General features: G+C 38.2%; 2 protein-coding genes across 2 annotated transcripts in view; both read right to left on the bottom strand.

Moving 5' to 3' along the window:
- Positions 1-1,226: 1,226 nt before the first annotated feature.
- Positions 1,227-4,813, bottom strand: LOC121328244 (transcription initiation factor TFIID subunit 10-like). The gene is made up of 5 exons (XM_041272808.1): positions 4,477-4,813; positions 3,303-3,460; positions 2,841-2,905; positions 2,097-2,211; positions 1,227-1,650 (listed from the first exon to the last, which is right to left on the bottom strand). The coding sequence occupies exons 1-5, from the start codon at positions 4,613-4,615 to the stop codon at positions 1,561-1,563; spliced, it is 567 nt and encodes a 188-aa protein (XP_041128742.1). The 5' UTR covers positions 4,616-4,813; the 3' UTR covers positions 1,227-1,560.
- A 1,751-nt stretch (positions 4,814-6,564) lies between these two features.
- Positions 6,565-12,151, bottom strand: part of LOC121328542 (EF-hand domain-containing protein D2-like) — a 34,775-nt gene continuing 29,188 nt past the window's right edge. The window contains exons 3-4 of the mRNA XM_041273254.1: positions 11,663-11,797; positions 6,565-11,067 (exon numbers count right to left, since the gene is read on the bottom strand). Coding sequence (XP_041129188.1) covers positions 10,936-11,067; positions 11,663-11,797 — 267 coding nt within the window. The 3' untranslated portion in view covers positions 6,565-10,935. The remainder of the gene's footprint in view (positions 11,068-11,662; positions 11,798-12,151) is intronic.

The raw sequence follows: 12,151 nt of genomic DNA on the forward strand, positions 1-12,151 counted from the left end.
ATACAAGTTTAAATAGAAATAATAATATAAACAAAGTTCAGTATTTTACATTGTCATTCTATATTGGGGATCTGACATGGGTTACTTGAACAAACTCCAGCTTCCACATTTTGATATGTATTTCTGTCAGAATCAGTGCTGTCTGTTCTGTGTTTAATATCCACCGCAATGATGCTGGGTATTCCAGCAATGATCAACAATGCTGACTGCTGGTGCAATACAAACCCCTTTAACTGTAAAATAAAAACAAAGGCTGTCTACACATTTGTGGGTGCGGTGTCCAAAAATAACGTTAATTTCACTATGCACGAATGCTGGGCGAATATTTAATATATTAATCTGTTTTCTATGGACTCTGCTTGAATAGAGGGGCACAAAACAAAAGCAATCTACTTTTCAAGTGTATTCCAAAATAATATTTTATTATGCAGTTTTAATTGGCAAGAGTTGAAAAAAAAATGAACCCCTATCTATGAACTGAAGAACGCAAGTACCAGTAACGTAGCTACATGATGCATTTCGTCCTCATGTTATAGTGATTGGAAGCACTTTGTTTCACTCCACACACATATTTTTACCCAAGTGACACAAAAAATGCTCCAGTGTGAGGATTTGTTTTGGAGCAACCCCTTTTACATGCTAGCCACATCACCAAATAATAATGCACTATCATCCATACAGAGTGGTTTCAACATACTGATGACAAATAATTTCAGCTGTGTGGATATGGTACTACAACCCATCAACAGAGTCTGCTTTTACCAACCATTACAGTACATCTAGACTTTTAAATAGAAATGACAGGGGAGTTGTACTAGGTGTGGACCTCTCCAAGTCCTTTTCTGAATCTCTGCCATACACCTTGTTAATTTAGCATTTCCACATTCTAGATAAAAGGATGGCATTTAACAACACAGCAACTTTTAAAATAAGTATAACAAGTACAATGTCCTTTTTCATTAGGTGTAAGTTATTGCACTGGTAAATTCAGCAGTGCTATTTTTGTGTATTGCTCTATTCGTATAAGAATCTCCTAGTAATTTACGTGGCTCTTAGACAAAAAGGTTGGACCAGTTTCATTGAATTCCTTGGCTCTGCCTCCATAAGAAAGTCAAAAGGTCAAGCATCTTTACTCATTTTAATTTCTCCTTTGGGGAGAGGTTAATCCAGGTTTAACTGTATAATACTGAACCGGATTTAAAGTAACACCAACAAAACCAAACCACTTATTGAAGCGTTTTATTACATCATTCGCGTGAATACAAAATATTACTGCCCTTCTGCAAAACTGTAAAAAGTGCCCTTAAGATGATTATTATGTAGCTTGTGGAAACACTTTAGGAGGACGCATGGGATGCACTGCAAAAAACAACGTAATTACAAGCAGTCTAGAAATGAACCAAACAGGATTGAGAGGGGAGCCTCTATAACACCGCAAGGGAGTTAATAAAAATAATACGAGGAAGGGATCGTCTCGGTTAAACCAAGAGAGGTACAGAGGCTGGGTTGGAAGGCCTCCAGGTTTTAAGCTGGTTTGCTTGCGCAAGCTTGATGCTTGTCTCATGTAAAGTAGTGAGGCTTCTTGACGTTGATCCCGTATTCAGTGAGAGCAGGAGTGAGGTCCTCCATTGTCAGAGTGTATTTCTTATCCTGGAACAGAAATGCATTGAAATGAAACGACAGCCCATTGTAAGGAATTAGGCATCACGACATTTTGGAATAACTGGAAGCATCTCGCTATTCCAAATTACACCACTTTGCTAAGACAGATGCCATTTGATCAAAGGAAAGTTATTCTCTGAATTCAACTTTCTATTTAGGTTTACATACATTGCACTTTTTTCATGAAATGTATAGACCCACGAACATTCATTGAGTGCTGTGTTTTTTTCACTCAAGAGGATGGCCAGGAGTCATTCAAACGTCCTATACCAAAAAGAAAATAATGTGACAACGTGACTAAAAAACAGGACTCTCCTTATAACCCTAGACTCGGATACTCTCAATAGTCTTGTTTAGCTAACTTCTAAAAATAAGTGTTAGACATACAGACAAAAAACTGGTCATATCTTTGATAAAAACAAGTGAAACAATACTTTGGATTTGTTTCTGGAGTTGACCGAAGCTGTCCCTTTCATTTTGCAGTGCTGCAGGGCATCATTTGCAATGTCAGAGATGAACTTCTGAGCAGCCAGAGAAATCAGCCGGATTCTGCAAATCAACGGATCACATCACCGATCAGGAATTAAAGCTGCAGTATCCCACAATCTGATCTTACTCTGCGATATACTGGAATTCCTTGTGACTTTTTAACAAGGTCTTCCATTATTCTGCCTCCTCTTTAAATAGTCCCCACCACCACAGTTGAATTTAAAAAGCAAAAAAACTAAAAATATGTAAACACACACACACACACATATATATATATATATATATATATATATATATATATATATATATATATATATATATATATACACACACACACACACACACACACACACACAACGGTATTGGTAAAGTTGCTGCTGCATCCTGGTTCCCGTGCTGTAGTTCAAACTCATTCCAATGGACTAGCTGCAAATCGGACTGTGACCTACAGCACCAGGATGCAGCAGTTTATCTAAAACACAGTCTTAAAAATATTAGCTTTTCTAATGCTGACAAAGCTTAAGAAAATAGATTTTAAAGCTGTGATTGTCACTCTTTTAAGGCCATCAGTAGCACGCTATCCGAGTTACATTTTACAGTGTCTGGAATAAAATGCAAAATTGGCTCAAAAAATAAATAAAAAAGGAGAATAATTGTTGCAGCTATGAGGCAATGAATTAAGCCCTTACATTCTGGGATCTGATGCTTGGAAGCCAGCTCGGTTAAGATAATATCCTGTCACTGCATCTGGAATCTAAAAATACAGAAACAAGCAAGACCACCTCTTAAAAGACCAATTAATGCAAAAAATACTCAATCTGTAATGCATCCACACCTCAACACTAGTGTTTAACAGTTGCATTCTTACCTCTCTCATTAGCACAGCAATAATCCCTTATTGTTCTGTTGCTGATAATATTTGACGTGCACTATTTACACTTACTGTATAATCTATTTCACCTCTGTAAATTAGAAAATACTTGATTTTCCTCTCCCTATTCACTCTGTGTGTTACAGGTAAAAAGAACTCCAACTAAACTCAAAGTGAGTCACAGAGAAAAGTTCAAGAATCAAAAATATATATAGAAATCCATGCTTATAAGAGGGAAGAAAACCTTCTTAGCGACTGTCAACAAATACTGTGCTCTTACTGTTGGTGTGTAGTCCTCCAGCTGCATTAAGAAATCTGCCAGAGGGGTGGTGGAAAGGACAGGCTTCACATCTCCATTGGCAATCCCTGAGGGCACATAGACCCCGTTTGCAACGTAAGTCTCAGAAGAATGAGGAGCAGAAGCAGCTGAGGAAGGCACTGAAACAAAAAATAGTCAGTTCACAAAACTGGATTCCAAACCTAGAATTCATGCCGGGACTGAGTAAAACAAGTGCGTTAGTAACCTACACCCCCTGCCACTGCTGTAAATACTAAATTAAAGCAATAAGCTTAAAAAAAAAAAAAAAAAACTAACTACACAGCCAGACAGGTTGACTTCAGGTTCGATTGATATCCAGTTACATGTAGGAATCTATTTGCATTATTATATTAAATCACCCATATTAAACACAACAGTGCTGAATACACAGAGATGGCTATTAGACTCCCATTGCATATCAGTTTAATCCATTCCTGTTACCTACACACTTGTAGTAAAACCTGGGATGGGTGAAACTGCTACGCCACAGGGGTCTTATTTCCACCCCCGATTTAGAATCACTAAAAGCAACACACTCAAATTAAAATCTCAAAATGTTTAAACAAGAAGTCTTTTTCATTGACTCGGAAGATTCCTTTCAACAAGTTTGTTGCTGAATTTATTTTCTTTAGTATTTCTCATGTGAATTCTTGTAGGGCAGGTGGTCCAGACAGAGTTCCAGCCTGCCTCCAAACTAGAAGTGAGAGACAGAGATAATGCAGTGACTTGTGCAGTATCACCTGTGCTGCAACCCATCAGCTAGTTCAGATACACCAAACACTGACTGGCGCCACAACAAAACAGATGGACACCAGCGTTTTAAGACAAATGCGAGTCTTATTATAAAACACGTGTATGTTTTTTTTTTTTTTTTCCAAAAGCAAAGGTCTACTGCAGTATTTATGAATACATGTAGTTTGAGTAAACAACAAAATAGTATGCTTGTATCAGCAGAATCGAAAGTTTTGAGACACAGTCACAATACAAGGATGGCAATAAGACTCCTACAGCAGTTTCAACCATTCCAGGTTTTACTATGAGCTTGATTAGCAGTATATAGGTAACAAGCGCACGGTACAATAATTTGCATAGACAGTACATGCACAAAACCATACGATGCAGAGAGCTTCCTCACCGCTGTTTGCTGCAGAGGGTGCAGTGCTGCTAGTATTGTTAATGGCATCGTTAGTACTGTTGTTACTGCTGTTGCTGGAAATAGAGGCGTTTGAAGATGCAGCTCCGGCAGAGACCGGCTGCGGCGTATCGACGTTCATTTTGTATAAAAACAAACACACCGATAAACTCTGTCTGTTCCAAAATAAAGTAACCGGGAATACTTTCAAAATCACAAAACAAAATGAAAATTGTACTGTCTAAATACACAAGGCGCCGACCCAAAACGCACAAAACAACAGGGGCTTTGGATCGTAAGGAAACCAATCCGGGATACTAAAAACAAACAGGTTCCGTGTGTACACGTCGAAATACGTCCGGGCTACAACTTGGTTAAATCACATAAGTTCCAATGGTCTTATTCTTAAGGGATCTCAACATGGGTAAAACAGGAAACACATTTTCTCCAATTATAAATTGTCACAATACAGTACTTGCAAGTGGTATGCTTTCTTTCTCACACCGTTGCAAGATGTTACCACAACAGCACCCGCAGAGCTCAGTGCTGCCGCCTGGTGCTGGAATGAAGAAGAACACCTGGTGTTGAAGGAGAGATTGAAGCTCTTTAGTTGTGCCCAGTCTTGCTCTCCTCCTTCAATAGGTACCCACCTAGGACCTTAATAGTTTTCCATACAACACAAATATGAAAGTATTTTCGCTGTTCAAATCTCAGCTTAATTGCTTATTTACATCTCTTCCTATTGTATGGTGTTCACAGTCATTATCGGCAGCTCTGGGGTCTGTTGTTCCAGTGTTGAGTTATTAGTATCATTTGTTTTCTAAATGTGCCTTTACTTGACCTCCTTTGAGCTTGTCTGGAAAATCCTAAGTGCCAGGACTGAACAGCCTTCATGTCACCTTCAACTGCTTGTACCACCCACTCTCTAGTTGTGTGTTTGGGACCCCACAGGGTTTGTAATGGCCCTGTTCCGTTCAATAATTCAAAGTGGTTCTTATTATATATATATATATATATATATATATATATATATATATATATATATAGCAAGCCCTCGTGCACACTATGAAATCAGTTGTTTGTAAGTATGATATACAGAAGGAAGGATAGGCTCCCCCAATAGCCTTTGACACACCAATATGCAATGATTGATTGACTGAAGTCCATAGATTCACAATATCTGATACTCAGCAACTGTTGCCAAAGAATATCCTGACCATGTTTTAACCCAACTGGATGAGCGATTCTCAAGATACACAAGTACCTCCAGAGTCAAACCCCATTAAATTCACTCCTGCTAATGTCACCCTCCGTTTGTTATCACCACATTGAACTGTCCCAGACAGAATATAATGGGAGTCTGTGGAGACAAGCCCCTGATAATAAACATTTAAGAGCCATACAATTGATTTCCAGCCATCTCAACGCCACACTGGGAAATAAAAGCATAAGATTAGAGTGTTTGCATGTTAGTAAATTGCTGTACAGTGCTGAAATGTTCATAGTGTAAAGTATGGTAGATCAATACTGAACACGTTGTGATGTGCATGTTTCTAGCTTGTGTAGTGTGTGTGCAGTGTAATCTTGGCACTTCATTTTATTAATGAACCCTCTTGTAATTAGGGCAAAATCTAGTGCTCCATTTTAATTCCATGTGAAAACAGGCATGTTAGTTGTATCCACTTGTTGGGTGTATTTATTTTGCCAGGTTATTAATAAACTCCTGGTCAAGTCAACATGTCACAAGTTGCATAGGGTTACCATGACGACTGTCCCCAAACTCTTTAATAATTCAAAACACAAATGGCAGAGATTTAAATGATAGATGCTTTTTATTTATTGCTACAAGAATAATTATACTTTTTTCCGTAAGAATTGAAAAATATTTACAATATCAAGTAGCCATTTTATTATTTTTATTATTATAGTTCATACTTCTTGAATAAAATAATAAAAAAGCCCACAAAAAGATGATCCATTAACCACCATATAAAATACAGACTTCAGCACAGCACAGGAAGAGTGAACCACAGGGAATGATGGAACACACAGTCAAAGAATTTGAAAATAAAAACACACTAGAGGGAATTTGAGCCAAATAAAAATCATAAATCACTCCTTTTACTGTAAACCCTACAATGCATGGGACAATATACAGCATGGAAGATATAGCTCAAGAGCAATGGGAGCTCATTGTTCCCTTCATGCACTCTTAAGTTATCGTTCAAGTAAATACTCTTTATATTTTGCTCCTTTGTTATCTACATCAAGGTTTTAATCTCATCAGTAACATATTTTATTTTTATATAATAAACAAGAGCCAGATGCACACTCTTCATATAACAGAACTATCCATATGCACGACTTTAGGGTTAGGAATGATTATCACTATTTGGCAGATTTCCCATTAAGACTATGGAAAGACATGGAAAAAAAACATCAGCAACAACATGCATTTATCAAGATGGAGAGAAGATACCAGCTAAATAAAAAAAAAATATATATACACACACACACACACACACCACAAATGTATTTGATCACACTTCAGATACAGTAAGCATGTCTTTACGCAATACATATTCTGTAATACAAAGCCACCTCTATTATCCAAGCTAACTTTGAATAGTGTGTATTTGTACAAATACATTTATATCTGTAAGGCTATTTGAGTTGTAGCATAGAATGTCATCTTCTGAGCTTCAATCTGTCTCCTTCTTATGATTTTTGCCATCATTCAGTGGTTCTTCTAGCAATAAACGAATGAATGTGTTTTTTTACTTTTCATTAAATAAGTCGAGGTGCATGTAACCTAGACCAGTCACATTTATTTTTGTTTTCTGACAATAAGAGCCACAGATGGTGCTGATCTAGCTTATACTTAATGTGTCTGGAAGACAACTAGAACTGAAGTGCAGCTCCTGAATTCAAAAACAAAATATATATAAAAAAACAGAATATTTTAAACAAGAACCAGTTAGAATGATTGCATATACCATACAAAGAAAACAAAACAGCAATGCACTTCAAGTCAAACAGTCAAAAAACAGATAGCCATGGTTTTACTGTATCCTTATGTCGACGAGATGACAAAATATATCTATTGAGATACAGTTCACAGTTAACATTTTGGTCGGTTTATTCAATGCAAAGGTCAGTTTAACCAATTTCAGCTGCTGCTTCCCTCATTGGAAGCCAGTTGGTGGCATGCCCAGTTCCAAACTCTGCCACGTGTGATTGGTCATGGTCAAACATGGCAGACTGTGATTGAATAGGAGGACTTCCTTGACAGAAACTGTAGAGGTTGCCAAGTAACAGATAAGGCTCTTAGATAAAAACACAACAGAGATGGGTTATCTACACTACAGTCCATACATCATTTGTCATGAAAAACAGAATTTGCTTTATTACACACACAAGGTCAACAGGCTATAACCAGCTGCTGTTGTTCTATTCCCAAGCCAGCACAATACCTGTGCGGTACAGTATTAATAAAAAGAATGCACAGAAATTACATTTTGATGGCTTTTCAATGGTGCCCATGCCTTTAAAAACACATTACACATCATTGTTTTTCCATGATTTGTTTTTATGCTTGCTTGTGAGACAGAAAGCCGATATCAAACCTCCATTCTATATTCCACACTCATCCCTTCCCTTCCTTAATCTAAAGCAAGATATTATAGCATGTGATTCTGCTGAATTCCTTCTTAAACTTTTTGAATACATGTCCAAACATATTCTGAATGTCGAGAAGCCCTATGTTTAATAAACATGTTTGCATCCTTCAATAACATTTCTGTGCATATGGACACTATAAAACACTAAGGAAAACATATATTAGAGGCATATTTTTAGCAATGGTTAAACGGTCAAGTAAAATTCTAAATTTTTCCGAATTGGTTTAGCACTAACCCATTCCCACTCTTTCCTCATTTTCCAAGTTGCCAAAATATTGACATGTTGTTTACCCTGGTTGCTAAGCAAACAGAGGGCAGAACACTCGCCTTCAATACAATAGCACTGGCAGAACACCACTCTGCAAAATGACATAGCAGGCTTTGTTTAGGTGGCTGGCGAGAATGCCTTAATATCTTTGAGGGAAAAAATAAAAAGCAGCCGGAATGATTGTAAATCCAATAGGAGGATAGAAATATATTTTAAAAAGCCATAACAAATAAAAATGTATTTACAGACATTGTGCTTGTTACCACAATGCAAGGCCCAGAACCCAGCAGTTGGTGGCTATAATAAGTGGCTAGGAAGGGGAGTTATTTTCATTAACCCACATGCCCTAGCAGTTACAAGAGCAGCAATGTCATTTTATTCACTGATCACTGGCTGTGGACAGGAGTCACATGCACACTCAGGAGCTACAAAGAGTAGGTCCTCCTCTTTATCACAAATCAGACTGGTTATCCACTGCATTACACAGCCAAGTCTTAGAACAGCACTCAAGCCACCCTGCCTGTCATTCCAGTTGCTAGAACAGAAACGGTCAGAATCATAAAAAGTTGCAACTAAAGTCCTGACTTCGAGTTAGACCACAGACATCAGCTTCCTGTGGTGCAGGTAACAGGACCCCTGCCTGAGCCTTGACCTTATGCTTCACACTGTAATATCAGAACAGACTAAGTGTTAAATTAATGTGGATAAACCTGTAGATTAGGTACAGCATTCAAAAAGCATGTTTTTAGTTTTTTAAATTTAGTTACACACATGCAAAGCGTGTCTGGCAAAACAAATACAAATTTAACTTCTAAAACACCCTTTTTAGCTAGATGTGGGCAAAGCAAATGCAGGTATGTATACCGTTATTGCATATTGACAGGGCAATTCTTTAACAACTTAGTTTAACAACTTGTACTTTGTTTTCATTAGCAGAGTTTCAAATTTGAATGTATTATTAATATGAAAAATGAATATGGGATAAAAATAACCACAGCTTTAAACTGTAGATTAAAATGACCATGCTTTATGAATACAAGCAGAGGTGATTAAGAGTAAGACAACATTCTTAAAGGGATACTGGAATAAGAGGTAAAGTAGCTACCTGCAGGACTGCATTAATCTAAACTGGTATTAAAAGGAGGAATGTGAAGCCAAGAACCTCTCATGAAACCAATCATGCAAAACACCCCAGAAATCACCACAACACATGCAATATATATATATATATATATATATATATATTTATTTACTTTGTCCCCCATCTTCACATTAAAAAATAGAATTTTACATTTCATTAGTATCTTTTGCATTTCTCTTTGTTTCTGTATGTATGTGCATTAGGCGTTATCTGCAGCAGTGGTCGCCGTGGTGACCAAATAGGCCACTGGAAGCAATATTTGGCGCTTTGTTTGCTTTTCAGAAAGCGCACCTGTAGGCACAGGAAATGACATCACAGAAATGACAGTATGCAAGGCCAGGGAAGGGGGGTGCAGGGGGTACATTCAGTACAGGGTCTGAAGGGTAGGGCACAGACTAAAGAGTTTTCAATAAAAGCTGGGGCAACACAGACAGTTTCATCAACACTGAGGATCTAGACTGAGTCCAGACTCTGTTTCTTATAGTTTTTCCTTCTCAAACTATACCGACAAAGTCAAGTAAAAGAAAAAAAAAAAACGTATCTCAGTTCCATGCATGTTTTACAATAATACTCAATCATTACTGCAGGCAGTTTATGTATTGCCCCAACCTTAATTCTCAACACCAGACTTCTAGGAACAAAATGGAAATTATCTGAAAAACTAAATAAAGATAAAGGCTTTAAAATCTATTTCCTTATCTCGTACTAGGCCATTTTAATTGCTTCCTATTTTCATGTGCTGCAATGTTTTATCTCATGGTTCTAGGTTTTGCATTAAAAGTTACTTCCTTTTCTGGTACTTAATAACTTCCTGTTCTGTAGGTCACATTTCCTGTCAAAGTCCACAGCTCAGAAAGCAATCAGTACCAGGAAACAGCAGGTTTAAAAAAGTGAATATGCCTCTGTACGGGGCTGCTGTGTTGCTAAAGCCAGTAAGAAATAAAGGAGCCAATTTAAAAGCCATTATAAAAAACATTGCAAGGAAATCTAGCTGTAAAAAAAAAAAAAAAAAAAAGTTTTATTAAGGTCTTTCAGGGACTGTCAATAACTGTGCCAAACCAAACCTGGATAAGCTTTTTTAAAAATCGTGGTGCAGAATCTTTAGTCCAAGTCTCCTTCAGTTACAAGGAAGAGAAAAGTGTAATGAAGAACCCCATTTAGCACTCCCAAAGCCACACCTGTTATACTATTAAGTTCACCAATCACAGCTCCCCTTCTCAACCCCACCCCCCAAAGAAATCCTGCAGACTCCCTGGCTTGCCCACAACCCACCCCCTGGACCTTGATGTTTGATTTCATTTATTTATTTATTTTAAGAGGAAAAAAAAAAAAAAAAAAAAAAAAAAAAAAAAAAAAGACAGTGCGAGCGGGCGTCACTTGAAGGCAGACTTAAGATCTTTGAAGGCTGCCTGGCGCTGCTTCTTGTTCTCGGCTTCCTTCTTCTTCTCCTCTTGCTCCTGTCGGATCTCTGCCTCGAAGCGGTTCGACTCGCTGATGGCATGCACCTGCAGGGGGCAGCACAGGTTAGCTAGGGTCCTGACAGCACTGGAACATTACCAGACTGAATACGTGTTGCTTAGGATTTAACAGGGTTCAGAGCTACATCACTCTTAAAGGAGGGTTTGTTGGGTGGGAGGGAATCAGTATGTTGTAGGAAGGCTGGAGGCATATAGGAGGGGAGGGAGGGATTCTGTAAGGTTGGTGAGGTGAAAACAAGAGAAGGTGTAAAGTTGCTTCTTGTACAACTCAATTTAATATGGATATAACTATCATGATGAATTCTGTAGCATCAGAACAAATAATACATACATTTTAATGATTTTCAGTCAACAGTATAAAGCTCTGCTTTGGCTGGAATAGAGCTCTCATAAACATGTCTTATCTCTAAGCACAGCTGATACACTAGAGTGTAACTATTGAGTGGAAGGAAGGAAAACACATTTGTGGCATTTGTTACTCTTAGATGAAATTGGCGCATTTTTGTAAGTAGCAAACAGGCGCCTCCACTACACCACCTTCACAAGGGATTTCATCCACTGCGGGAGACAACAAGGTGATGAATCAGGATTAACAGTGTAAAAGGAGTGCATTGATCCTTACTTTGGCCTCAAAGAAAGTCTTTGCCCCCTTGACCCCCTCTGTGGAGACGTCTATCTCAGAGAGTCGCGCCAACACGTGAAGACCACTGTCCTCCGAAAGCTCTCCCGCCGCCGCCTTCCGGAAAATCAGCAGGAACTGGGAGGAGAGGAGAGAGAGGGGGGGGGGGGGGGGGGTAAATAAACAAGATTACAGAAGCTGTAAAAGTGTAAACTCTGGCCCTTAAGATAGAAAAAAAAGTTGAGAGCATTTTCTCCAATATCAGAATGTCACTGAGGATGCTTTTGTAATATGGCCCCAGGTCTTTGTTCCACCAATTCCACCTCCATCCAGCTCTAAAGCAGTGAATTCATGATCTCTGTTAATGCCCATTGATGTGGCGGAGTGTACAACCATCAAGGGAGGTCATGATAAGGTTGTATGATGCCCTGGTGAGGCCACCTTTTGAATACTGTGTTCAGTTTGGGTTTTCCCTCTACAGTAAGAACATTG

The sequence above is a fragment of the Polyodon spathula genome, chromosome 16, assembly GCF_017654505.1.
Source record: "Polyodon spathula isolate WHYD16114869_AA chromosome 16, ASM1765450v1, whole genome shotgun sequence".
NCBI lineage: Eukaryota > Metazoa > Chordata > Actinopteri > Acipenseriformes > Polyodontidae > Polyodon > Polyodon spathula.

What these genes read in the sequence shown, in the direction of transcription:
- LOC121328244 (XM_041272808.1), bottom strand. Translation starts at nt 4,615, where the DNA reads ATGAACGTCGATACGCCGCAGCCGGTCTCTGCCGGAGCTGCATCTTCA. An exon ending in TGGAGGACTACACACCAACA is followed by an intron (nt 2,906 to 3,302) that starts GTAAGAGCACAG and finishes CTGTATTTTTAG; the next exon opens with ATTCCAGATGCAGTGACAGG. An exon ending in ACTCCAGAAACAAATCCAAA is followed by an intron (nt 1,651 to 2,096) that starts GTATTGTTTCAC and finishes TTTCTGTTCCAG; the next exon opens with GATAAGAAATACACTCTGAC.